The 26,903-nt window shown below is 23.1% G+C and overlaps 9 protein-coding genes across 9 annotated transcripts; 1 reads left to right on the forward strand and 8 right to left on the reverse strand. All coding sequences in view use genetic code 6, as the record gives it.

The window, feature by feature from the left end:
* Positions 1 to 171: 171 nt before the first annotated feature.
* On the reverse strand, positions 172 to 1,726 carry TTHERM_00430090 (hypothetical protein; the record flags this gene model as incomplete). The annotated part of the gene is made up of 6 exons (XM_001011333.1): positions 172 to 232; positions 282 to 510; positions 565 to 799; positions 1,105 to 1,215; positions 1,346 to 1,474; positions 1,595 to 1,726. The coding sequence occupies 6 exons, from the start codon at positions 1,724 to 1,726 to the stop codon at positions 172 to 174; spliced, it is 897 nt and encodes a 298-aa protein (XP_001011333.1).
* Positions 1,727 to 2,475: 749 nt separating this feature from the next.
* On the reverse strand, positions 2,476 to 3,850 carry TTHERM_00430080 (hypothetical protein). Its single transcript, XM_001011332.2, has one exon. It carries the CDS (start codon positions 3,805 to 3,807, stop codon positions 2,812 to 2,814), a length of 996 nt encoding a protein of 331 aa, XP_001011332.2. The 5' UTR covers positions 3,808 to 3,850; the 3' UTR covers positions 2,476 to 2,811.
* Positions 3,851 to 4,364: 514 nt separating this feature from the next.
* Positions 4,365 to 5,806, reverse strand: TTHERM_00430070 (glycerophosphodiester phosphodiesterase; the record flags this gene model as incomplete). Its single annotated transcript, XM_001011331.1, has 3 exons — positions 4,365 to 4,985; positions 5,379 to 5,704; positions 5,770 to 5,806. The coding sequence occupies 3 exons, from the start codon at positions 5,804 to 5,806 to the stop codon at positions 4,365 to 4,367; spliced, it is 984 nt and encodes a 327-aa protein (XP_001011331.1).
* Positions 5,807 to 8,788: 2,982 nt separating this feature from the next.
* On the forward strand, positions 8,789 to 9,900 carry TTHERM_00430060 (brix domain protein; the record flags this gene model as incomplete). The annotated part of the gene is made up of 4 exons (XM_001011330.2): positions 8,789 to 9,101; positions 9,224 to 9,450; positions 9,536 to 9,685; positions 9,742 to 9,900. The coding sequence occupies 4 exons, from the start codon at positions 8,789 to 8,791 to the stop codon at positions 9,898 to 9,900; spliced, it is 849 nt and encodes a 282-aa protein (XP_001011330.2).
* Positions 9,901 to 11,056: 1,156 nt separating this feature from the next.
* TTHERM_00430050 (hypothetical protein) lies at positions 11,057 to 11,317 on the reverse strand (the record flags this gene model as incomplete). Its single annotated transcript, XM_001011329.2, has 1 exon — positions 11,057 to 11,317. Exon 1 carries the CDS (start codon positions 11,216 to 11,218, stop codon positions 11,057 to 11,059), a length of 162 nt encoding a protein of 53 aa, XP_001011329.1. The 5' UTR covers positions 11,219 to 11,317.
* Positions 11,318 to 11,979: 662 nt separating this feature from the next.
* TTHERM_000430029 (hypothetical protein) lies at positions 11,980 to 12,519 on the reverse strand (the record flags this gene model as incomplete). Its single annotated transcript, XM_012799450.1, has 1 exon — positions 11,980 to 12,519. The coding sequence occupies one exon, from the start codon at positions 12,517 to 12,519 to the stop codon at positions 11,980 to 11,982; it is 540 nt and encodes a 179-aa protein (XP_012654904.1).
* A 670-nt stretch (positions 12,520 to 13,189) lies between these two features.
* On the reverse strand, positions 13,190 to 20,727 carry TTHERM_00430030 (hypothetical protein; the record flags this gene model as incomplete). Its single annotated transcript, XM_001011327.3, has 21 exons — positions 13,190 to 13,264; positions 13,325 to 13,414; positions 13,469 to 13,693; positions 13,750 to 13,905; positions 13,965 to 14,234; positions 14,516 to 15,544; positions 15,646 to 15,795; positions 15,890 to 16,406; positions 16,470 to 16,641; positions 16,799 to 17,021; positions 17,103 to 17,486; positions 17,549 to 17,687; positions 17,792 to 18,243; positions 18,297 to 18,530; positions 18,595 to 19,025; positions 19,084 to 19,470; positions 19,541 to 19,580; positions 19,677 to 19,823; positions 19,990 to 20,141; positions 20,192 to 20,255; positions 20,386 to 20,727. The coding sequence occupies 21 exons, from the start codon at positions 20,725 to 20,727 to the stop codon at positions 13,190 to 13,192; spliced, it is 5,679 nt and encodes a 1,892-aa protein (XP_001011327.3).
* A 754-nt stretch (positions 20,728 to 21,481) lies between these two features.
* On the reverse strand, positions 21,482 to 23,345 carry TTHERM_00430020 (radial spokehead protein; the record flags this gene model as incomplete). The annotated part of the gene is made up of 7 exons (XM_001011326.3): positions 21,482 to 21,604; positions 21,677 to 21,777; positions 21,841 to 21,873; positions 21,942 to 22,205; positions 22,598 to 22,728; positions 22,860 to 23,024; positions 23,272 to 23,345. 7 exons carry the CDS (start codon positions 23,343 to 23,345, stop codon positions 21,482 to 21,484), a joined length of 891 nt encoding a protein of 296 aa, XP_001011326.2.
* Positions 23,346 to 25,386: 2,041 nt separating this feature from the next.
* On the reverse strand, positions 25,387 to 26,156 carry TTHERM_00430010 (EF-hand protein; the record flags this gene model as incomplete). The annotated part of the gene is made up of 2 exons (XM_001011325.3): positions 25,387 to 25,850; positions 25,982 to 26,156. The coding sequence occupies 2 exons, from the start codon at positions 26,154 to 26,156 to the stop codon at positions 25,387 to 25,389; spliced, it is 639 nt and encodes a 212-aa protein (XP_001011325.2).
* Positions 26,157 to 26,903: the final 747 nt, after the last annotated feature.

Below are 26,903 nucleotides of genomic sequence, written 5' to 3' on the forward strand. Positions count from 1 at the left end.
TTATTATTAAAATAGTTTTATCAATTTAAATTTTTATTATAAATTTGTTTTGATTTGAAAGTACTTATTTTCTATTTATTATTTATCATTTATGATTGAAGTATAAGGAGAAAACTTTTTGTGTCTAACTAAATTTGCAATTATTCATTCATTCATAAAGATAGACTAAAATCATAGCTAAACAATGTGCTCTCTTATATGGTTTGATATTCTACTTACATCAAAATACTATCTAAAAAATAATTTTAAAATGTAGCTTTTTGCTATATTAAAAATCTTACTATGCAGATATTTTATATAAAGTGGACTCAATAATACTCAAAGGATAATCATCATCAGGTATGTCATCGTCCTCTTCCACGTTGCTTGAAAAAGATGTTAAGGGTGATATTTAAAAGTTTTGGTGTGGAAAATTGTGATCTCCCAATTTTAGATCATCATCAATCATTATATCAGGCTCACTTTGAATTTCTTTAGGAGGACTTGAAACAATAATTTTAATTTATGGGACTAATTATTTTATTTAACATATATTTTTAATCTAATACAATATTAATAATTTACTTGAAATTTTCTTTTTTGCATCTCTTTGAAACTATTATGAGCTATTATTGACGTTATTATTGCTATTATTAATGTTGTTATTACTATTATTACTACTATTACTATTGTTGCTAACTTAATTTTATAGAGTAGGGATTCCATTATGAGTATTTTATATCTGTTGAATTGGGGTTTAATTTTAATTATTCTCCTCCTACTCTTATGTAATTTGTAAATGTTCAGCCATTACCAGCATCTTTTAATTTCATTTTTTGAAAACATTAATAAAAATTTATAATATTAATTAATTAATAAATAATTATTGATATCTTTAAAATATTAAATTCAATAAAAAATTTCTTAAAAATTATAATTTGAAAAATATCATTTTGAAATATTTATTCTTTCTTTTTTTGAATCCACAATATGTTTGTCTTTTAGCTTTGTGTCTAAAATAGACAATGATTTACAAATCAGATTATCAAATAGATTGTAGAATATAATTAGTATTATATTTAGCCCTTTAAATAAAGCATATTTTAAAATCATTTAACTGTTTACCATTTGCATTACATCGTCTATTAACTTTTAGTTGTCTCCTTCATTTAAATTATAAAGCTTTTCATAATAATCTTTTGAGTTGTTTCTTGAGTTTTTTCTGATTGGTTCATTCTGTTTATAAAAAATTATATGAAGTTTAATTTTATTGATTGATTGATTGATTGAGAGTTTGGCTGTAAATTATTCTTTTAATAGAAGTGTCTCTTTTGATTTATAAATAATTGAATCAAAAAAAACATACATTCTCCATGGATTTCCCTGCTGATTCAGCCTTTCTATATGGATATTTTCTTGGATCTTATTACTTCTAATATTGAATTTCTTATTTTGGTCTTTTTATTGCATATTAAGCAAACATATTTGCTTTTGGCTGATATTTTAAAAAAAACAATTTCAATTTTAATTTTAGTATTCGAAAATGATAAATAAATAATTTTAGATTTTTATATTTATGGCTAGTATAAATATTGCACAAATATTATCATTTTACTTTTTATTTGGTTATCTTCTCAAAATTTTTAGAGCACTTCTAATATAAATCTTTGATGTTTGTAACGCCTTTATTAGTAAAATATCTTAATGCTGAAATAGATATGAATAATGAATTAGCAAAAACCTGCATTTTTAATCATTCTAAGCATTTCTAATTTATTGCTTGCTAATACGCTTGTCAAGTTAATTGCATCTTATGCTTTAATCTTTTTATTTTTAACATCCTCGAAATATTTTTCAATAAGAAAAGGATTCTAAGTTTATTTATTCATTTCTGCCTTGCTTTTTAGCCTATTTTGTAAAATAGTTAGCTATAAAATTTAATTTGCAAACTCTAAGGTAAAAAATTAATACTTCTTTTTCTTTTAACTTAACTTCTGGCTCTAAAATTCCTTTAATATAGTATAGAGTTCTAATAAAAAATAAAGGCTTCTGTTGATCATAAATTTTTTTTAATCTTACAAACATTTTTATGGTAAATGTGCAAATTTCAAAATAAAAAAAATATTTAGCCAACAACTATTAATTCCAATTAAGATTTTGATGTTAATTAAAATAACCACATGAATACATATTTAATAGTAATCTCTACACTTTAACTAGTACTAATTAACGTAGACCAGCTAGCTAACTAGTTCCCTCTTTCAATATTGTAAATTTGTTTCATTTACATTAAATTAAAATGCATTACTTAAAATTATAATTTAAACATAAATTTTTTATTCTGTTTCTTTTTAAAAGCATATTTTCATTCATTTTTTACTTATCTAAATTCATTATAAATTGTAAACATTATTCAAAAAAAAAAAATTCTAATAAATAAAAATGCAAATTTATCAATAAAAAAATTATTTTAAATTTAAATATATTTCTTAAAGCTACTGACTGAAATTCTTCTTAAATAACTTTAACTATTTTTAGAGATACTAAATAAAGTAAGTATAAATAAACCAATAACTTATTTGATTATTTTTGGTTTCAGACTACCTCAAAATCTTATAAATTTTAACTCATTTAAGATTACTTTGATTTTATTTATAAATTAATTAATTAAGACGAGAATAAAATTTTATTTTTTAGTAAGTTCAACTTATTTTAAAACTTAAACTCATTTATTTACAAATGCTTTATTTAAAAATGGGTTAAATCTTTAGAGCCAATTTGTTCTAAATATATTTTGATTAAATAAAAAGTTTAACTTGTTATATTTATATTTCAATGCTTTTTGATGACTAGGATGGTGGTGTTTTTAATAAGAAATATCGCGTCTTTTTGAGATACATTTAAATCTTCTAATTAGATAATTTAAGATGTGTCAATGTTTTAAAGAACAGCAAGACCTGACAAACAGCAAGAAGCTATTATATTTTTGGGTCTAAATGAAATATTAATTATCTCTGAAGGATGCTAATACTATTAAACCATTCTAGTAATTACTTTTTCCTTCAATGAAAAAATATATATTGTTCTTACACTCACCAATAATATATTTTCCTTATCAATTTTTTCTATGAGATTCACATAGCCATTAATATCGTTTGTTGAGGATTTTATCTAAATTTGATTAATTTGTTTAGAATTTTTTTACTGCAAATCATTAGTAGAAGAAGAAGAAGATACCTACTTTTAATTTCCTTCAAAGAAAAGATTTATTTTTTCAAACTAAGATGCCTAACTATCTAAATTTTACTCTAATCTATAAATAATAATTGCATTCAAGATGCCAAATATTACAGTGCTTTTGTCTATTATCTTATAACACTTGACTTGAAAGTTCTTTTCAATAAAACCTGCTTTCTCGTCAGAATTAAATATGTTAAATATCCTGATTCCATCTGTGCTTTTCATGTTAAATGAGTTTATGAAAAGCAAATTATTTAGAAAGAAATACCAACTGTTAAATGAAAAAGTGAAATTTTTGCCTTTCAAAGCTACTTTGATTTATTTATATTTTTTCCCTTATGATATTTTATACAAATTAAAACTATTTTGAGTCATTACTGAAAGAATTTTATTTGTAGAAGAAAACTAAATGTTTTTTATTTTCTCATTTACTTTCAATTTAAATATTAACTTTTGCTTCTTTAAATTATAAACTAATATTTCATCATCATTTTATTCTAAAGTCCCCAATAAATTGTCTTCCATAATTATTGCTTTCCATATTTATTTCTTCTTTTTTAATTCCTCAAAATTTACAACCTAAAGCATTCTTTGTTCATAATTAATTATTAAAATTAGCAAAATTCTTATTAATTATTTCAAAATTTAAATTAAAATAACACAAAATTGTCTGTCTTATGAATATTTTATTCTTCTAATTAACACAACATATATATATATATATTTATAAAACTTAAAAAAAACAAAATTTATTTAATCATAAAGTTAATAATAAAACTAATACCTTAAAAATAATTTAAATAAATCTTAAACAAAAAAACCAAAAATTCTAATCAGTTAAAAAAAAATGCAAAGTATGATAATTTTATAAATTTAATAATATAGTGCTAGCTAATGAGGATTTATAGTGTATTAACAAAATTAGATTTGAAATTTTACGATTTTCTTCAAAATATAGAAATAAAATACGAATATAAATATAAATATGCTTGAATGATGGATTGATTGACTATAACTAACTAAAATATTTATTTGATATTATAATAAATTATTTATTTATTTATTTAAAATATTTTTATATATAATTAATTTATATAGGTATAAGTAGTATTTTTTTATTTATTTATTTAAGTGTAAATTTGCTTTCAGTTTTGTTTTTGGAATTTTTTTAAGAAATTGACTAGCAATTGGGGCTAATTAGTAATTATACAGTCAACTCCAATATCATAAAGTCTTTTGTAGATATTAAAGTTTTCGATGACATCAAAATCGAAGTAAGTAGAAAGTCTCATACCTCTTTCTTATGCCTTGAAGATGTAAGGTAATGCAAATTCATCGTAGACAAAGTTGCAAGGGAATGCAAGGATGTTTCCTTTGAAGTTAATCTAATCAAATGTTTAGAAATCTTTGTGTTCCCAGATAAGATAGCCGAATTGAATAGAGTTAGTAGGTAAGTTATGAGATTCAAGAGCTTAGATCAAAAGTGGTTAATGATAATGGAGGAAGGAACTGAAATGAACCTAGCCAATCATTCCACATTCAATGACCAAGTTAAGAACGTTCTCGCACATTTCATTTTCTCTTCCTTTAATTTCAATATTTACATGTACTTTATCTTTGCATGTAAATAGGACATCACGAAGCAAAGGGCACTTTTCTCCTTTAATAGTGTATTTTTCAGTTATTTCTTAGAAACTCATTTCGTTAATCTTTTTGAATGATCCATCATCAAGTTGAATAGTGTCGTCATCCTTTCCGTGAACAACCTTTTAATTTAAATTATTTTATTTTATTATTTAAAATTTTATTTTTTTAAATTCAACTAAAAAATAAGATTAAAAATGATGTCATTTTTTAATTAACTATTTCTCCTAGTGACGCTAATTAAGAATAATTAATTAATCAATCAATTTCTTTTTTACTGATCTTATTTAAAGTGATTAGTATAAGTTCTATTTGAATTAATTAGCTCAAGACTGGTGAGAGAGCTGGTTTTTAAATTTTGGTAGAAAGTTAATAAATAATTCAAATAAGCTCTATCTGACTGCAACAAAATGATCAAAAAAAATTGATTGATTAAAGGTAGAACCAAAGTTAAAAATAAATTAATTGACATCATACTTAAATATAAATTTAATAGTGATTTAAAAATGTATTACCACAATTTGTTTATCGCTGGTCAACCAGACATCTAATTCAACTGAATTTAAGCCTATTTCAATACCTCTTCTAAAGCAGGGAAGAGTGTTTTCAACCATGTGAATACCGGCTCCTCTATGGCCTTCGGCGATAATTTTATTCTTTAATACAAATTTTTGGGGTTTTCTTATGAGCTTTCTCTTTGCTTAAGGAAGAGATTAATTGCTATCAGCCTTTAAGAGCTAAGGAGAAGAGCTTGCACTGCTTGAGTTAGAGCAGTCTGTAGAGTGATCTTCTAGTTTTTGCTTTTTATGGAAGTATTTTTTCTTTTAGCTATCAATGTTGTCTGTTAATTTAAATGAAAATAATTGATTTAATATAAAGCCTAGCAAAAGCAAATAAAAAATTTACTTAGAAGCTTTTGTTGTTTTTAGAGGGAGCAAATCATTTCTTGTTGTTTGTTACGTGTCTTGCTTGCTTGTTAGATTTTTTTTGCTATTTTGCTTGAGTGTTGATTAACTTTTCTTTTTTATATAAAAAGAAGGAGATTTTGATTTATTGAGTAAGAATTTTATTATATTATTAACTGCTAACGCAATTTGTGCAATTCAATTTAAAAAGATTGGATTTAAATAAGATAGTATGTAAGTATTCCAGCCTTTACTTGTTTCAGTTTATAAGTAATTGTAATGCGAAATTAACAATAATCCCAATTTCGTTATCTATATTACGAAGAGTACCCACCTTTTCGCAATAAATTGACAGTCTCCCCACTAATCAATAAATTAGTTAATTACTTAATTAATTAATTAACTAACTAACTAAATAAACACAAGAGCAAATAAACAAAAAAGTGCAGCAATACAAAAATATGTTAGAAATAAAATAAATTACGATAGTACCAAGAGATCAAAAATTTAAGCAAGTGACGTTATCCCTTAAAGTATTTGTCAGAATGAACTTTCGTCAAAATTAACCCTCAATAAATTTAATCAATATTAAATGATATTACCATCTAAGATTTACGTCACCATCATAAAGATGTTTTTCTTTACTTATACTTTAATTTAAATAGTCTATCAGCCTTCCTTCCTGGGCATATTGTTTATCTATTCTTTGAAATTTTTCTCTTTCTGAATTATATTTGTTTTATAAGTAAAAGAAAAAGCAACCAAAAAAGAAGGTATTAATCTTTTATAAAAATACTTTTCCGATGAAATTACATTTGATAACCAAGATAAATATTAAATAATTCTTGGTTGAGATGAGATTCCAACTAAAAGTCGATAAAAGCCCACCTTAAACAGAGAAATACTTAACAAAGATATCTCAACAAAAAATTCAAGTGAGTTTATATTAAATTCAAGCATGAAAAATAAGGTCTAATTAATTGTATTATTTCAAAAAGGAGAGTAATTGATTGAAATAGATCTAAATTAAACTGTAATAAAAAAGTTTAAAGCGATAATCAATTTAAATGTTGTAATTATCACAATATTCTATTTTGTTTTTAAAATCATAAACACAAAAGTTTGCATTACAATTCTATTTTAGAAGATATTAGATTTTGAATATCTTCACATGTCTCTAATTATTTAAAGCGTTAGGATAAAAATATTTAAGTATCAGATAAAAATAAATGAATATCAATAAAAAGAGATAGTTTAATAGAAGATTTTAGCTAATAATTATGCATTATTTCAAATAGTAAATATTATTATACTATAGTACTATTATCACTCAATTAAAATTTTATTTAAAAAAAATCATCTGGGAGATAAAGGGTATTTATATATTTAACTATTTAAGCATTTATCCACCAACAGCCAGTATTTTTGGCTACCATGAGACAAAATTAAATATTTTTAGCTTTTCTTATTAAAAAATCTTCGGTTTTAAGTTTACATTATTTATTAAAGGCTTTTTTGTATTCAAATTTATTTCCAAAATCTCTGCCAAATTATCATAAACATTTAAAGCTTATTTCTGATTGTTTCTATCAATCAAGTATTTTGTAAATTTCATCCTCTATCTATTATTTTTTGGATTCTTTAATTTTATTTTACTAATTAATATTTCTACCTAGAAATTCTCAAAGTAAATATGTAATTTAAACCTAATAATTGGCTAACCATTCTTTTTAAATTTATTCCGACCTATTATTTTTCAATAAAAAAATTCATTATTTATTAAATTTACATAAATTAAAGCTAAAATATAGATTTTATCAAATTTATTTTTGCCATATTTTTTATCTAAATATTTTGCATAGCTAGTTTTATATACATACATACATCTATCTATCTTCAATTTTTAATATTATATAAAATATTAACAAAATTTTTTAATTTCATTAATTATTTTGCTATTTCAAAAAAATAAATATCCAAATAAAAATTTATTTAATTAAAATGATTAAATTTATTACAAAAAATATTTATTATTTAATACCATAGAGAAAACAAGCTGCCTAAAAGGAAAAAACTCTCTTTTTTATTATTAATCAAATATATTTTTAACTTATAATAAAACAGGTAGATTTGATTATAAGATTAGCAAATCAATTTTTTGAAACGGATAAATATTTTTTTATTTAAATTATCATCAATATTTTTAAAATATTTTGAAAGAAAATTTCTTTTAAGTAGTTCTAAAACAAAAAGTATTTGATTAATATTTTATTCATTTAAAAATATTGATATTTTAGCTTTAATTATTATGGCACCCTCAAATAAACAGAATTATTTTGATTAAAATTTTTATAAGCTTGAAATTGTAAGTAACTTGATTTGAAAAGTAAATGAATTAGATTTATTTAATTATAAAAATTAAGTTTTAATTTAAATCAAAAAGGATTTAGTTTTAATTAATTTTTAAATTGTTAACAAAGTAAAATATTTTATTTAAAAATTTAATAAAATTAAAAAATGTTGTTTTACTTTAAATAATATTTTTTTAATTTAAATGGAAATTATATCTAATTAATTTAAGATACAATTAAAACCAATTAATGAATGAATAGAAATTCAACAAAAAACAAATAAGTAGAAAATTTTGATATTTAAAAAGAAAGTAGAAGAATTAAAAATTCTATTGAAAAGAATTATTTTTATGTTTTCAAGTTAAAGAGATATGTAGAGCAAGGTTGATTTAATTAGGATATAATTATTTTTTATCTAAAATAGAGAGTCATTTCATTGAAAATAAATGAATGTATAAAAAATTTATTAAATAACTCATATTGCTTAGTCTTCTTGCTTGAGTTAGACAAGCTTTTTCTAATTAAGGATGAATATTGCTTATTAAATTTGATTTAATTCTGAATAAGATAGAAATATTTAAGCTTAATTAAATAGTAGACTAAATAAATATAAAGACTCAAAGTAAATTAATTAATTAGATAAATAGATAGATATATAGATAGATAGAAATGGACGCTGAAAAGGTTTTTGACACAAAGAAGGAAGAAAGGTGGATTAATAAGCAAAGATGTTTAATCGTAGCATCAAGAGGTATCAACGATAGACATAAGCATCTTATAGATGATCTTATTTCTATGATGCCTCATTCAAAGAAGGATGCAAAGTTAGAAAAGAGAGAGATTCCCGAATAAATTAGTGAGTTGTGTTTTACTCACTCTTGCACAAGTTTTATGTACTTTGAAGCTCGTAGAAAGACCGATTTATATTTATGGATCGGACGTTTCCCTGATGGACCCTCCGCTAAGTTCTTAATCGAACACAGTAATTAAATAGCAACACTTTTTATCCTTATTATAAAAATAATCGAAATAAAAATAAATATTTATTTAGTTAAAATAAATGGCTCAATTTTTAGCTTAATTTAATCTTTTTTATTATATCAGTTCATGGAAGTGGTGAATTAAAATGCACAGGTAATTGCTTAAAAGGAAGTAGACATGTTATCAGTTTTGATAAGTCTTTCTCTGAAGAACCTTCCTTAAAATTATACAGAGAATTATTAACCCATATATTCAATGTTCCTAGATATCACCCTAAAAGTAAGCCTTGCACTGATCACTTATTAAGTTTCATTTACTCCGACAACAAGTTATGGTTTAGAAACTATCAAGTATGATTTTTAATTACTAGAAAAATAGCATCATTTATTTATATGCAAGCTGAAATAAACTAAATATTTATAAATAAATAAATAGCTTTACTAAGAAACTCAAAATAAGTAGTTAGATAATTAGGAACTATATGAAATAGGACCTAGATTTGTTATGACTCCTATTGCAATTATTGATGGTACAATGATGGGCGAAGTTTTATATAAAAATCCTTAATACAAAACAAAAACTGCCGTATTAATTTATTTTATAAAAAAATTGTATTTACTAAATTTAAAATATAAATTTAGATAAGAGTTCTTAAGAAGAGAGAAAAGATGATGTCCACAATGAGAAAAGAATAAAAGAAGGAATAAAAAGTAAAAACTTTATCTATTAAAGACCAAGTAGATTAAGCAGATAGAATCTTCGAAGATCAAAAGGATGATAGTTTCGAAGAAGAATTCTGATATGTTTATTGAAGAAAAAAAAACAGATAAATAAAAAATTTATATAGATTATAAACGCTTACATTTAATAATAAATATTATTTATTAGTAATTGGAAATTAAATAATTTAATTCTACTTAAAATAAAAAGAACTCATTTAATTAATTAATTTATGTATGTATGTATGTATGCTTGCATTGCTCTAGATAGATGTATCTATTTATATTTCCATATTGCATTTTTTGTTTTGCTTTTTCATTAAATGCAATTTTATTTTCATTTTTAGATAAATTTCATAAGTTAAATTAAAATTAATAAATCGTATTATTCTATGATATATTTATTATTGTTTTAAATGTAAACTTTTATTATTTAAAACCACTTTAAATACTAATAAAGCAATTTTAAACATTAAATAAAACAAAATTATTATCAAATAATAAAAACACACTACAAGTCCTCTTTTGTTGAGTCTCAAAAATATATTTTGAAAATTTTGATAACTGAGATCTTTTTACAAAATTTTCAAAGAAAAAATGATTATAAAAAGATTTCCATATGAAGATTTGCAATGAATAAATCAATGAATAAATAAATAAATAAACAGTTTACAAACAAATAAATATAACTAAAAATAAATATTTGAATAAAGTAATTAATTTCCCATTTTAATTAATTGAAAATATTAATGAACCTTTTTGAAAATAAATCTGAAAAAGTTGATTTAATAATTAAATTGCAAATAAAAATTGTGGTTATTTCTTTTGATAATATTTTATATTTTGAATGTATTATTATTATTTAAAATAAATAATGTTTGTTAATAGTAATAAATATATTTAAATTTTATAAATTATTTTACTATTTATTTACAAATACATAATAATAGTCTTGATAAATTTAAAAAAATAAGACTAATAACAAGAAAATAAATATTTTTTTATTTATTTATTTATTTATTTTAAACTTTAATAGAATAAATAATAATATACAAATTTAAATGATTATTTAGAGTAAAATAAATGGATTGATTTCTAGTATAAAAATAAAAGATATCAATAATATTCTTGTAAAGAGAAAATAAAAAAAACATAAAAAATATCTTATTTTTAACATTTATTTATTATTTTTAATAAATTAATTTTTAAAAATAGATAGCTTGTTTTCATTAATTAATCATGATCGATTATTTTTTATGTTAAAGTAATGGTCTTACATTTTTTTCCTATCAGCCTCTATTTCAGGGTCTTTTTAAAAACCATTATTTTATGCTGGAGGACGACCTTAACGTCTATCTTTTTTTTAATTAGTTTATTATTCTTGTTCAGCTTAATTCATTTTTCTAATATTTATTGATAATTAATTATTATAATAATAATTGAAATTCTATCTACTTAGGTAAAATTTAAATTAGTGATTGAACCAACACTATTTAAAACGCTATCTAATAAAATCTATAATTTGATTTTATAATAAATTCTTTTTTTAATTGAGCTTAACTTGATGGGGTAGTTTATTTAATATAAATAAAAGTATTTTTATTGTTTAAATATTCATAATTAATTAATAAATTATATCAATTTTTCTATTTTAATTTAAAATGAAAAAATGACATTAATAATATTTATAATTAATTGAATGATAATTAATTATGATTAAGAAATTTCTACAAATAAAAACTAAATTAAGATATCTTATGCTTAATTAAATATCTTTGATAAATATTATTGCAGACATTATATCAATCAATTAAATATAAAAATATCTATGTATTTGACATTTTAATTAATTAAATTATTATAAATAATTAATTTTACATATACAAACAAACAAACGAATAAGTATTTATTTATTTAATAAACTGAAAATGTTTAATTTTGCTAATAATTTAAGAAGAGTTGCTTCATCCAATTTGAATCAAAAAGCCAAGTTTTTCTTCTCTGAAGGAGGAAATCCAAAGTTTATTCCTAAGAACAACTCTAAAAAAGTTATTGGAGGCTCAATTGCTCTCACATCTGTGTTATTGTATGGAATTTACAAAAAGTCTAGCAATAATAATGAATTCTACAGCGAAGAGGAACTTAAGAAATAAGGAATTTTCATCGATGATTAAAAAGCAATTAATTAGAATAAGAAAGCATTAGATGCTTAGCTCTCATTAGAAGTAAAGCCTTGGGTTTTATAGTCTTAGAATGGCTAAATCTCCAGTGAGGCTCTAAAAGGAAGATATTATTTTGTTCTCTTAGGACATAATTAATCAATGGTTGATAAATTACAACTTGTTTTTTAGAATATTAAGCAATTGGCTTAAACTAAATACTATCTTTCTCCTGAATTCGATAACTATAAATAAGACATTGAAAACCCTATAGTTTTGAGTGTAGACAGTTAAAATATTCAATTGAATGTAACACCTAACTTTCATATCTTAAACGGAGATAGCTAACAAATAGAAAGAGGTTTTAAAAAGCTGTTTATAAAAAATTACGAAAAAAGAATATTCCTTGTTGACGGCTTAAACGGCTAAGCAGTCTCTGTAAAGCTTGATGAAAATAGTGATTATTAGCTTGTCGGTATGTTTATCTTAAACTATCTTAACGAAGCATCAATATTTAGAAACTTTTTATAATGATTGTCATTAAAAAATATCAATCGTATTTATATATTTTATATAAGGTAACTCAAATACTAATTAATTACTTAATTGATACAAGAAACATCTATCGAAAAATTTACAATATTATTTAGGCAATGTTAAAGCTTATTTTCTGAAAAAAAAACAATAATATTATTTTAAAATAATTCATAAAGTTAATAAAAAAAAATTAGATTAAGATATTATTAAAAAAATTAAATTAAAATTATTAAAATATTTTTTTTTTAAACAAACTCAATCAAATCAAATAAATAAATAAAAAGATATTTAAAAAGTTTTAAAAATAGTTAAATAGAAATCTTTTTCATAACACTTTAAACAAACAATTAAAAATTATATCAAAATCTTTAAAAATAAAGAAATTTTGATAAAATATTCTAAATCATAAAAAAAAATCATTGAAATTGAAGCTGCAATCAATAATAAATTTTTTGGAAACCAATAAAATTTTTTTGAATTTATAAAAATAAGATAGAATTTTTTTTAATAAAAAAAAAATAAAAACTTATTATTAATTAATTGGTCTATCGAAACTTAGTTTTTCTTATGATAAATTTACCAACAAATGAATGAATGGATAGATGGAAGAATACATAAAAGAATATATTAGATAAATTAATTATTTCATTTTTAAATTTGTATTTAAAGAAATTTCAATCAGCGAAAGATTAGTCAAAGGAATCCTATTGCTAGTTACCTCCTTTGTTTATGTTGTTGTTTGGATCGATCTTTGATATTACAAAATATTTTTTAACTTAAATTTTTCAATTCAATTAAATGTAGATTACCTTATATGTTCTATCGAAGTTGTTGATTTTAGGGAATAAGTCAGATTGTTAGCTGTCATTTATCAAGGATTTCTAATCTTTGCGCTTATTCTAAACATTAAAAATAATTAAAATTTTTTTTTTTTGAGGAAAATAATGTTTTACGAATTCAATTTCTTTAACGAAAGTTTTTAGCAATGGTTTGTTATGAAGCTCTTTGGTTTCCTTTTCGAGCTCATCGTATTCTCTCTATTCTATGATGTTAGCAAAAATAGGAATTTTATATATTTAGTGTTTAGAAATAATTTAGAATTCTTCTTAGAACTTGCCAATAATTTCTTAAGAGGTATTCAATCTTACAATCACCTCTCTGGTTAAACCCATAGGAATCTATTTATTAAAAAAATCAGCTTAATTTTAAAAAAAAACTTAATAAAATAACTTACAGGTCCTAATTCATTAAGGAAAACTTTAACATGTTGTGTTTGAGGCTATTTCAAAGTAACTCTTTGAGCTAACACATCTTCATTTTTAATCACAAGCTTTGTTTCGTATATTCTATTAGCACACAATACTCCAAATCTTACTGAAGCAGGAAGAATCTTAATATTATATGCACAAATTTTAATAAAATTCACAAAATGTAATAATAAATCTTTACTTAAATGTCCTTACGAAGTTAGTCATTTAAGTCTGAAGTGAGCATGAGATTTTTTCTATTTTCTAATTCGTCTATATTGAATTTCTTATCTAAGGTTTTAGCCAATGTTTGGTGACTACCAGTATTACGTAATTCGCTTATGCTTGGAGCATTTATGTGCATTCTGTTAGCCATCGAAGCCATCTTAATTCTTTTGTCAGTCAAGCTATCAGTCTAAATGTATTTCTAATTCAATTCTGATATCGGGTTAGTTTTTAATAAACAAGGAACCTATTTTATTAAATATATATTAAAAATATGCTTGAATGTTTGTCTGTTTTAAAATCATAAAAATAATCAGCAAATCTAGTTATTTATTTCTTAGCCAGGCAAAAGAAAAATTATTGTCTGCTAATAAAAATAAACATTTAGAATAAAAGGAAAAAAAAAAAATTAAATTAAATTTAAAAGAATTAGATTAATAAATGGGTTTTATCTAATTATTAAAAACAAACAAACAATAAAAAGGTAAAAACTTTTGAAAGAAAACTTTTGCAAAATTTTTATTTTACTTTTTTGGTTTGGTCATCTCTTCTTTCAGTTCCATAAACGTTATATTCTTTTGTTTTAACTTTTCTATGACGAAGAGCTTCTCTTTCATTTTCAATTAATTGCTTTTCTTCATCAATATCGCGCTGAGTGAAAACGCTTGGCTTGATGACTATTGTACGTTATTAGCCTTGTGTGTATCTATTTCTTTAATCTTACTCTGGTTCAAGTTATACGATTGGTTAATCATTCTAGCCGAAATCTTGTTTAGGAGTGAGTTATTATGAGAGTCTTTAGGTTGAGTTTCGCATTGTGGAGTTTTTTAATGTTTAATTTTCGAATTCAATGCCACTCTTTTTCAGCTCATCAATTTCTTTCTTATTTGTGTCCTTTATGTTTGCTGCGACGACAACTGGATTAAATATATCTTTGGGCATTGCATTTAGTGCTGTGTTACCTTCCTATGTTTCGAAATAGTGAGATACAAAGAAATCTTTTTTCTTTTAAACTTTAAGGGATTCCAATTAAGAATCTCTTGGTTTATTCTTCAATTTTTCGGATTTTAACTCTCTCGCTATTTATGTCTAAGACCTATTATCTTCTCTCTTGTAAGTTAAAGGAGCATTTTCTTTTTTAGGAGATTCTAGATTAGCTAAATCAGTGGCACTCAATACCTTGTGAGCACCGATGACAAAATCAGAGCGATCAAGGAAGATCTTGGTAATGTTGTTCTTGACTTGGTCATATTTTTCATCCTTAAATTCTCTCTTTCTACTTTCTAAAATTTTAAGCTATATGTTGAACTCAGCATCTCTTTCTTCCTCTGTTTTTTAAATGATTCCATATTCGTTTGATTATTTTACTTAATCCTTTTTCCACAAGTCGTACTTTTCTAGATCTTGCTTATGTTGTTCACGCTTTTCTCCATTAAATTCTTCGAATTTTAAGAAATTACGGAATAAATAGCTCTTCTTTTCAGGCTCTGTCTTTTTTTATTCAGTTTTTGGAATAATGTCTAAGTTTCTAGGAATTTCAGGCTTAATCTAAATTATCTGGTTTTATATTTAAAATTAACAAATCCGAATTTATTAGCAAATTTTGTTATAAAAAAATAAAAGAATTGATAAATAAAAACATTTTTTTTTTTAATTACTTTTTTATCTTCTAGGTTTAAGAGTTAAGATATAAAGCTGATCGACTTGCAATTTTAGTAGTTAGGCACTTAATCATCGAACAAATTAACGCAAGTTGGATCTTTTTCTTTAAGTCTGAAATAATTTTAAACTTGCTCTTCATTAAATAGCTTTTTTATTTGATAGAATTTTTATTTTTTTAATAATTAATAGAGAGGATTTTTATTAATTTGTAATTATTATTATTGATTTTAGCTAAATTACTTCAAATCCTGTGTTGTCATTGTTGATGGTGAATAATCTTATAGGTACCCATGAAGATGGTTAAGGAAGGAATTTATTTTCTTCTTCGATAAATTCTCCTTCTTAGAAATCAGGGGTTTAAGGTCTATCCAAAGGATTAAGATTGCTATTAGGTCCATCGACTTGATTTTGATTGAGGTTAAGAGAGACAGCAATTTTAGTGTCTATTTCACCATTACTTTTAAGTGCAAAGAAATTGCCTTCGTCATCTCTTGTCCATAAAATTCTTTCTTTCAAGCTAATATTATAGACACCAGCTTTTCTCTCTTCAGGGACACAGAAAAGTTGCAACCAGAAATCAAGATCTTCTCCAAAAGGTTTATTTTAACCATTTTTATTAAGAGCTACTCTATCAACTGCTGAAATAAAAACAACCTCACCATTATCAAGTACTTTACCGACCGATCCATCATCAAAGTAGATTAAATGAATGTGGTTGGTTTAGAATTAGTTGTATCCTGGAAGCTCTTGCTTTTCTCTTTTATATTAATATGAATAATTAATTAGGAAATCAATTGCAGAATTTTTCTAAAATATTTACTTGTAACCAACTACCTTCGTTCCATCAGGTAGATAAGTTTCAATTATAATTCCATTGTTAGAACGTTCGAACAAATTATCAAATCCGACATTCGCATATGCACTTCCAAGGCCAATAACAGTGTCTGTCCTTGCTTTAACTTCATCCAATAGTACTTTGACAGTCGAAAATTCTTTTAAAATAAAAGTATTTTATTAATTTAAAAATATTTAAAAAAATTGAGTCCCCCTTTTCAATAATCAGTAGATTTAATCAGTCATTTTCTGAACTAAAAAGCATTGAAGGGGTAAGTAGGTAAGAATGAATGAATGAATTAATTATTTAATTACCTGGGTGCTCAATAATAATATAATCTTTTTTTGCACTGGTTAGCATTTAGGTTCCATCTTTATGCTTTGTGTAAACAGAACCATCTCTATAAGTAATAATTGTGGTTTAATCTCCTCTAATTATAATTTTGCTTCCAGATTCTGGGTCTATTCTCTTGGCACATGGGACGTGATCTTGTTCAGTTTCAGTTCCATCCTTTGTATTTCTTAATTTTCTTAAACCCTAATTTAATAAAAAACAATAAATTTTTATTAGTTAGTTAGTTAGTTTTTAAATAATATTCAAGTAAAATGAATAATTCACCTTGTTATTTGTTGTTATCCAAATGCCGTTTCTTTGTTGACAGAAGCTCACGTTACCATTTGCGTATAGCACACTTATGGAGCCGTCTTTCATATATTTGATTACACTTCCTTTGCCTGTAATTATACGTTTAATTTCTGTTTCAGAATTGGGTTTAGGTGTATCATGTGGATTAACAATGTCTTCGAAATCTCTAGTCAAAGTCTTTTTATCATGTTCTAACTTAGTTTAAAACACATCTCCGTTTGGCAAAAATTTATTAACCAACCCATTTACAAGAGTGATTGTAATAGAAGCTTTTAAATCTTCGGCAAGTTATTCTTCGTTAGGCACTTCTTTCTCTATCATATCTTGATTTCCTTCATCAATTTAAGCTTAAGTGCCCTAATTAGTGAAATTATAAAATGTTAATGTTAATTTAATAAAAATTAAAAAATGCAAATTACTTGAAGTGATCTCTATCTTTTTTATTTTCCTTCCAATTCAACAAAGAAAAGGGAGTTGTTTTCAAATAGTGCCCAAAAGTTAGAAAGGTTGTTTGACTCTTTAATACCAAAAATGACTCCCTCTTTAACAACTTTATATCTATAAAAAAAAAAACATTTAACTAAAAAACTCTTTTATTTTTTTATTATTTCTAAATCAAATTTTTGCATGAAAAGCTAATATTTTTTTAATGCGTTTATTACCTGTAATGGAATTGATCTCCAACTTGGAACTTAGTTCCAAAGATGACTGAATTGTCATTTGGATACATGTATTTAGTTCTTTCGTGTAGATTTCCAATTAATTCATAATCAATATCATAATATACTTCATTTTTAATATTGTTTTCGCTATTCTTAAAGTAATTGATCCAATTTTCAAGATTAGGCAGCACTTTCCAATCTGCATTCCACTTTTTTCTTAAGATACGGCCAGGAGGATTCTTAAAGTACATGGCTACATAAAGATTATCATCTTTGTCGTTGTATTTTGTAATAATTGATGGTTCATAGATCAAGGCTTTGTATAGTTATTGACTCAAAGTGTTTTTATTATGTCTCTCCATATAAATCCTATTTCCAAAGTTCCATTCTCTCTCGGGCTCTACTTCTTTCATCATTTCCTCAAAGCGAGTTATGGTCAATCTTCTTTCAAACTTGTTGTAAAATGATAAAAATATAAAATTTTATTTAAATAAAATCTATTTACTTCATAAACATTGCAGCCGATAAAAGGATATAATTATGATTTTTCTGCTTTTCTTAAGGGTTCTGATTTATCAGGGATTTCTGGCATCATATTTCTATCAATACCAGGGAAGAGCAGCAATGAAAAGAGGTCACGTTCTCTTCTTGAAATTTAGTCCATATTTGCCAAATAAGCATTATGAGAACTCTTTTCAATTTCATCACATTCATCAATGATTGCTTTGTAAGGAGTATTCTAAGAATATTTAATAAGTATGAATTAGGTTCAAAAAATCAATTCTAAAAATATTTTTGTTTACTTTATCAATTTGATTCAAAAGCAATTATTTTTTATAGCATTACAAGCTATTATTTGAGCTGTAGTCGACAAAATTGGTTAAGTTATTAAGAATTTGGTTTATTTGCTCAGATTCTTCTTTATCCTTTGGGTGAACTTATTCTTAAGCTTGCAGTTTTTCACTTTCAATTTAATCAATAAGACATTCAAGAAGGATGCCAGCAGTTGTCTTTTGTAAATTAACTTCGTTAAGTTGCTTGTAGTACTAGTAGAAAGGTTCTTAGACTGGTTTAGGAGGTTCTTCCTTTTTAGGAGGTTCCTCAACTGGTTTTACCTCTTCTACCTTAACTTCTTCCTTCTTTGCATCCTTTTTGGCATCTTTCTTTGGATCTTATTTCTAAGGAGCAGCTTTTCCTCCTTTTTTCTTCAAAGCCTCCTGCTCTTCTAAGGCAGCTTAAAAATTAAATATAAAATTTTCATTTATAAATCTTTGAAAAAGTTAATTAATTACCTTATTCTGCTTATTATTTTGCAAGTTGTCTTTATCTTTCTTCCTCCTCCTCTTCATGCAACTTAAGAGCCTCCTTAGGGCATAAAGGAACCTACTTTTTCCCTTAAATCCATTCTTGATAAGCTTGGAAATCGAATGAATATTAACATATTTCCTCAATCAAATAATCAATAAAATTTTTGAAGGATTCTTCTTCAGCATAAGGATCTATTTCGAAAACAACTTCTTTAACTACTGACTTTCTGATGCTTGAATTTCTATTGCTATTAGCACGAGTTTATTTGAATTCCTTAACAAAATTTTTACTCTCTTCAATATAAGCTAAATCTTCTTCAGTTAAAACCTCCTTCTTTTACTTTTTAGGTTTTCCTTCTTCATTTTCCTCATCTAAATAAGTAAAAACATAAATAAAAAACAATGCTAAATTTGTAAAATCAATTTTTTATTTATTTATTACCTTCATTTTGCTATTCCTCATCACCATCAATGAATTCGTCCTAACAAAAATATATTTTTTGTAAGTTTTATTAAACATCCAAATAAATAAATAAAATGAAATATTTAATTTTTTAATATATATATATATTTTTTACCATTCTTTGTCTAATATCTTCGTCAAAATTTTCTTTAGGATCAAGTAAACTCATATCAGGTTCCTAGTTATTCCATAAAACTTTTTCGCGAATATCGAACAATAAATCAATTTATCCATCATTCTTAGCAAGAGCAGCAGCATCTTCCTTTAATATATTTTATTAATTTAAATTTAAAATCTGCAAAATAAAAAAGCAAGCAAGCTGAACATTTAAAATAATATATATATATATAAATCAATCAATCAATATTAAATAAATAAATAACAGCCAATTTATTTCAATATATCTAAAATAATAATTAATGAAATACTTGAGTTTGAGGGAAATCAAATAAGAAATAAATAATATCCAAGGCCTTTTTATATTCCTTTTCTGGTTCTACTTCTTCTTTTTTTTCTTCTTCTTCTTTAGGTTACTCGACAACCTTTCCTCCCTTTTTGACGTTTTTAGGATCTTCTTTTTCTAGTTATTAAATTACAAATGCTATATTTATTTTTGCTAATAAACTTTACTCTTTTTAGGATCAACTTTTTTATCATCAACTTCTTCCTTACCTTCCAATTTATCTTTCTTAGCCTATGATAAAAAAATGAATACTTATCCATTTATTATTTTAAGTTTTAAATTTGGCTTTTAAAAATCATCTCAATAATTCATTCATTAATTAATTCTTAAATTAGCCAAATCTAAAGAAATATTTAATTACTTTTCTTCCTTTTAAATCTAATTCTTAACGAAGTGCTATAAATGCTTTAGAAATCACTAATGGTGTTAATTCCAAATTTAATGTTTCCAATAATTTAGGATCCTTTTTCTATTTCTCATTTAATGAGTTGGGATCTGTGTATAATCCTTTTTCTTTTGCATATTCAATAATTTCTTCGCGAGTTATATTCTTTTGGAAGCTTTTTGGGTGCTATTTAATAAGGTTTAAAAAATTCTGCATTCTCTACTTCTTTCCTTAACATTTTATCACACAGTTAACTGGAAACCATGGAGGCAGAGTGCTGATATCTATTTCTTCTTCTTTTTGCTTTTTAGGAGGCATTTTAAAATATATCGAAATAAGAATGAATGAATGTGTTTTAATTATTTATTTATTTCTGCTTTTATTTATTTATCAAAAAACAAAAAAACAACTAAATATATAAGTCTTTTTATGTTTTTGTTTGTCAAATACATAAATAATCAATATAAAAAATTAATGATTTCTATTCAGAAATATATGTTGAACACATATTATTTGTATAATTAATTTAATACAAAACAAGAAGGAGTTATAGATTTTCAAAAAAAATAATAACAATCAATCAATCATTGAAACAAGCAAGCTATTATACTTACATTATTCATTAAAACAACTAAAGAATCATTTATTATTTGATAGATATATAGACTATTGAATATAATTACAAATTTTTTGAAAGATATCTTTTTTAAATTCAATTTGATGATTTCCTTTTTTTTAGAATTAATTTATTTGAAATAATTTTCATTTAAAAAAAATTAATTTTGTAATTGATTTATAATTAAACTTAGAAGCTAAAAGCTAAAATAAAATCAAGAGAGATTTCAATAAGGAATACTTGACATAAAAATAAAGAAAGTGCTTGATTCATTAATTCATTAGTTAGTTAGTTATTTATATATTTTAATGGCTTAGAATATTAAATTTTCTTAGATGTGAGAGGTATGCTTTCTTGCTTGCTTGTTTGCTTATTTGCTATCTGGCATGCTTGATTAGCTTTTGCTGCCTCAAAATTTTTAATTTATTAATTATTATTACATCAAACTTAAATATCTCACAATAAGAAAGGTAAATCGCTGTTCTTAATACCGTTACCAATGTAAGCATAGCCAAAAATTTATGAATTAGCTCTATGATAGCCAACGAATCCTGGCCATAAAAGAGAACGAACAGTAGCCTATTAATTAATTAATTTAATATTTTTTAATTGAAATTAAATTATTAAATAATATAATTATAATTTATTTACACTAGTTTTTGAGGAATCAATTTAAACAGACCAGCAACCCTTAGGTAAATCGTGTTCAATAGGGTCAAGGAAGTTGAAGTGGAAAAGAGCATCGTCACGAGCTATAAATTAATTTATAAAAAACAAAATTTAAAATGAAATTAATAAAATTTATCTATTTTTACCTATGAATTTCTTCTTTTCTTCAGATTGAGGAGCTGTTTTAAATTTAAATTAAAAAGATTTTTTTTAAAATTATAATAAGAAAAATATGATTGATTTTTACCTCTAAAATGTTAATAAGTGTTAATGTTGGCGACACTGTCAAGAGAAGCACCTCTAAAAGAATCATTATATCTTAATTCATGAGTAGGAGTCAATTTAAAGGCACCTACAGGGACCAAGGCGCAATCATTTTCAATAGCACGAACGACATAAGCTAAACGATCCAATTCAGTGAAAGCCTTTGGCTTAACTTTAATATTTTCTTCTTCATCTGAATCTTCAGGCTTTTCTTCTCCTTCAGCTTGTTCTTAGTTTTATTCTTCAGCTTTTTAATAAAACACAAAGCAATTAAAATTTCAAATAAATTATCATTGTTCTAAAATTCATTTATTTAAACCATAGCTTTTCAAAGTTTTAAAATTTGAAAAAAAAATTAGCTTATTTGTTTGTATTTTGTTTTATTTTTTTTGCTTGCTTATTAGTTTATTTGTTTGCTTGTTTGTTTGTTTTACTGCTTGTTTATTTGCTTATTTATTTATTAACTGCTTACATTGATTTAAAAAAAATAATTCATTTAATATGTTTTAGGTAGAAAATCTATCTTGATAATTATAACAAAAGATATATTCTTTTTTTCTTGTTGATTTATTTTTTACTTATCTATCTGTATATCTATTTATATATGTAAATCTATCTATATGCTAAATATTAGTTTACCTTATTAGTCTTCGGGAAGAGGAATCAAAACGAATTTGTGATCACCAGTGAATAAATTACGGAATGAATCAACTTGAGCTCTATATTCTAAATTGATTTCTGGTAATTCATCAAAAACAAATGTATCGCTCCTTTAATTTATATTGGAAATATTATTATATGATTTGATTTGATTTGTTAGCTTTTGTTAAGAATAATTAATTGTCCTGATTTAATAATTAATTTTTTGATGCTATTTAAATAATTTTATTAGGTTGATTACTTTGCCCAGTAGAATTTCTTGGTTGGGAATTCGAACTTTCCTTTGAAGTTCAAGCCAACGGCAATGTAATAATCAAATTTTACTCCATTAATTTTACCCCAGAAAAGTATATTATCAAATTTTTCGGTTTCAGTAATTTGCAAAAGAGAAAGTTCAAGTTTTAACCTATTTATTTATTTAATGATAAAAGATATTTTATAAACTTCATTTAGTTAACAAAAATGTTAATAGCTGTAAAGAATAATGAACGAGCAACCAGCACATCTTATTATTATTAAACTGTTTAAAATACAAATTTATCATTTTTAAACCAATTAAAAAATCTTTGTTTTTTTTAATGTGATATGATGTCCACTACTTCTCTACAGCTCTTTAAATAACACTTCAAATAAAATAAAATTAACAAGCTGACTTTTCTTCTACATTTAAGGTAACTCCAATTTGATTAACGTACTTAATGTCGCTAGATAATCTATAAATATCCATCTTAAAATTAAATTTACAGTTGTTTGTTTGTTTGCTTTTTATTGTTTTATTAATATTTATAACTAATTAATTAATAATATTCAATATGTTTTTATTATTTTTATTTTTATTATTAACTTTTCTATCTAAAATACAAGCAATTTTTCAAAACCTCTCAAAATACAAATGCAATATATAAATAAATAAATAATCACTCATATGTTAGCATACACACATTCATACAAACAAACAAACATGCTTTGAATGGATTTTGCATCCAATTTATCATTCATTTTAATATTTTCTTTTTATTTTTGAAAATATTAAAATTTGATTTTATAAATTCTTTCAGTTTTACAAATTTCATTAATGAGATTCTTCAATCACCAAAATTAATATTCAACTGCAAATAAATAAATTAATTAATTAATTAGTTAATTAAAAATGTAAATAATTTTAGAGTTAAATATTTATAAAATTTTAAAAACAATTTAAAAAAGCTTTCTAAATTTGCATTTATTTATCTTTGAATTATTTGAAATGGAAGTTTAATTAACTTAATTATTTTATAATCTGTAAATGATATTTAAAATAAATGAGAATTCCATTTTATTAATTATGAACATTTTTTTACTCTCAAATATTTATTTTACTAGAGAAATAAAAATAAATTGCATATACCTAAAAAATAAATTCTTATTTTATCAAATGAAAAATTACATTCAAAAAATAAATATGACCATGTTAGTTATATGAGCTAATAATAACTTGGTTAATTTTAAAATATGTAAATTTCATTTATTTCCCTCTAATAATAACAAAGATAATTTTTATAATTTAAGCCTTAAATACTTGCAAAATTCAAATAAATTTTTATATCATTTATGTTGCTTGTAAAGCTTTAGAATAAAATTATTCTTATTTATCTCTTGCAAAAGCAAAACAAAAATTGAAAATTTTTTTATTTTGATAATAAAATATTATTTTTAGCTTTATTAAATAAAGCATTTTGATTAAATAACTAAGTAAACTAATAGTAATCTTGAGCCAAGATTGAGTTTCAAAGTTGGAAGCATGCTTAACACATTTTTCAAATACAACAAGTAAAATTAAAAATATTTGTTGATAAATAAGCTTTTACTTTTTAAACATTTCATAATTTAAAAAAAACAAATATGGAGCTTCATAAAATCTATTAAATTAACTTTAAGAATTTTTCATAAAATTTAAATAAATGGTAAATCCATCCTATAAATTTATTCTTTAAAAATAATTAAAAAATTACAAATTATGTATCAATCTTTAAATATACATAATTTATTTATTTATTTATTTAAAAGTAAAATTTAAAATAGATGGTCACTATAAAATTTAATTTCTTAATTTCATTTTAAGAAATTTTAATTTAAAAGAATTTAGAAGGTTATTGAATTAATTTGTATTTAATAAATAATAATTTAAATTTTTTGATTAATTTAAAATAAATAAATAAATTGTTTTATTTAAATAATATTTTATTAAATTAATTTCTTATATTAAAAAGAGATATTTAACTTAATAATTTAATTAAATTGTATAAATATAAAATAGAAATGAGCCTTCTCTTTTTTTTTTGTTATTATTAGAAATTTCACATATTTATTTGATAAATAATAAAATAAAATGATAATTTAATTTTTTAAATATTAATTAGTAGTGTAGTGTTTTAATAAAAAATTATTATTAATTAATGTAAATCAAAATCTCATAAAATAATTTAATTTGATTTTAATTAATTGTATGTGATCAAGTTAATTATTTAACTGAATAAAATTGGATACATAATATAAAATATAATTGAGCTTTCAGTTTATATTTTACTATATATTTTTAGCTGTTTTATAATATGATTTTTATATTAATTTTATTTAATAATCTTTATTTAGTGTTTGTTTTAATCTTTCATATTTTTTATTAGTTAGTTGTTGGTTGGTTGGTTGGTTGGTTGGTTGGTTGGTTGGTTGAGAAATTATTTTTTTAAATTAAATTGTTTGCTGATTACATTCAATATTCATTGATTCACTCACTCATTTTCGAATATTTCTCTGAGGTCTTTTAAAGTTATTTTTCCTGATTTTTCACCTTTAACGTTTAAGCATTCTTCAAGTATACTAATATCTTTTGGATCTAAGTCGGCATATCCCAACACTTAGAATACCTTTTTAAGTCTACCCATATCAAGTGTGTCAGTTTTATTAGGGTCGAGTAAATTAAATGCTTCTTACAAAGGATCAAAATGATCTAGTTCATTTTATTTTAAAAGTTCGAAAAGCTCCTTTGATTTTATTTCAGATTTACCCTAAGTCAAGGCAGGAATTTCATTTAAAGGGAAGTTAGGATTTAGATCTGGAATTTTTCTCTTTAACTCTTGAAGAGAAATTTTCGATCCTCCATTCTTTTCATCAAGTATTTTAAATGCCTTTTCAATATCTTCTAAACTAATCTAGACTCCTTATACTTTTTCCTTCGAAGATGGAAAATTCAAATCTAAAATAATTTAATAATAAATAAATAAATAAATCAGCTTCAAATATTAGATAAATGTAGAATGGATAAATCTTGGCTAAAAATCAAATATAAAATGGATTAAAAAATCAATAAAAACTTGAAATTATTACTAATTAACCCTGCTTCTTCAAGAGCTTTGAAATTAACCATTTCTTTCTTTTTGAATGGAGATAGTTATTTCAAAGGAGATAATTTTCCAGTTCTCTCAAGCTGCATCTGAGCCTTTTAGAACTAAATAAGAGTTTTCTGTAATTCTTTATAATCTAATCCTTAAGTTAAATCCATCTTTTTAGTTGTTAGTAAATCTTCTTCTCTTCTTCTAGTTACTTTATTGCTCTGCTGGACTAGTTTATTCTACTTTATTAATATATACTGATTTTTCAATAATTTGCTTTGCTTTCAGATAAGTTATTTATTATTTTAATGCAAATTATAAAAAATTGTACACAATCACTTAAATTTTTGATCTTTAAAAGAAAGCCTTTTAGCAAATAATTAATTAATTATTCATTCAATCAATCAATCAATAAATCATTCAATCAGTCAGTCAGTCTTAAATTTTGCAAAGAATGAAAGAAGTCGTTTAATAATTTTAATGTTATTAACTACTTTGAAATTGAGATGAAATTAGCTAGTAAAAACCGATTGATTTTAATAAAACAAATTAAATTATTTTTCAAGAAAAAATAAAACCATTTTAAAGGAAATTGATGCCTATATTAATTATATTTGCGATACAAACTTTTTTCAAATAATTTAAATTATTTAAAATATAGTTGATTAAAGATGATTAGCTTCATTTTAAGCTTTTATTATTTATTCTTTTTCAAAAATAAATAAATACAAAATTTTTTAATTAAAATTATTTTTTTTAATAATTTTCTTGCTTTCTTTAAAATTTATAATTTCTTTTTTACATTCTTTAAAAGTTTTTAAGAAAACTAAAGATGGCTTTTTAGAACAAACAAAGACATTTTTTTAAATTTATTAATCGAATAAATCATTTATTTATCCCATAAATATTTAATAAAT

Source organism: Tetrahymena thermophila (genome assembly GCF_000189635.1).
Source record: "Tetrahymena thermophila SB210 genomic scaffold scf_8254470, whole genome shotgun sequence".
In the NCBI taxonomy this organism is placed as follows: Eukaryota; Ciliophora; class Oligohymenophorea; order Hymenostomatida; family Tetrahymenidae; genus Tetrahymena; species Tetrahymena thermophila.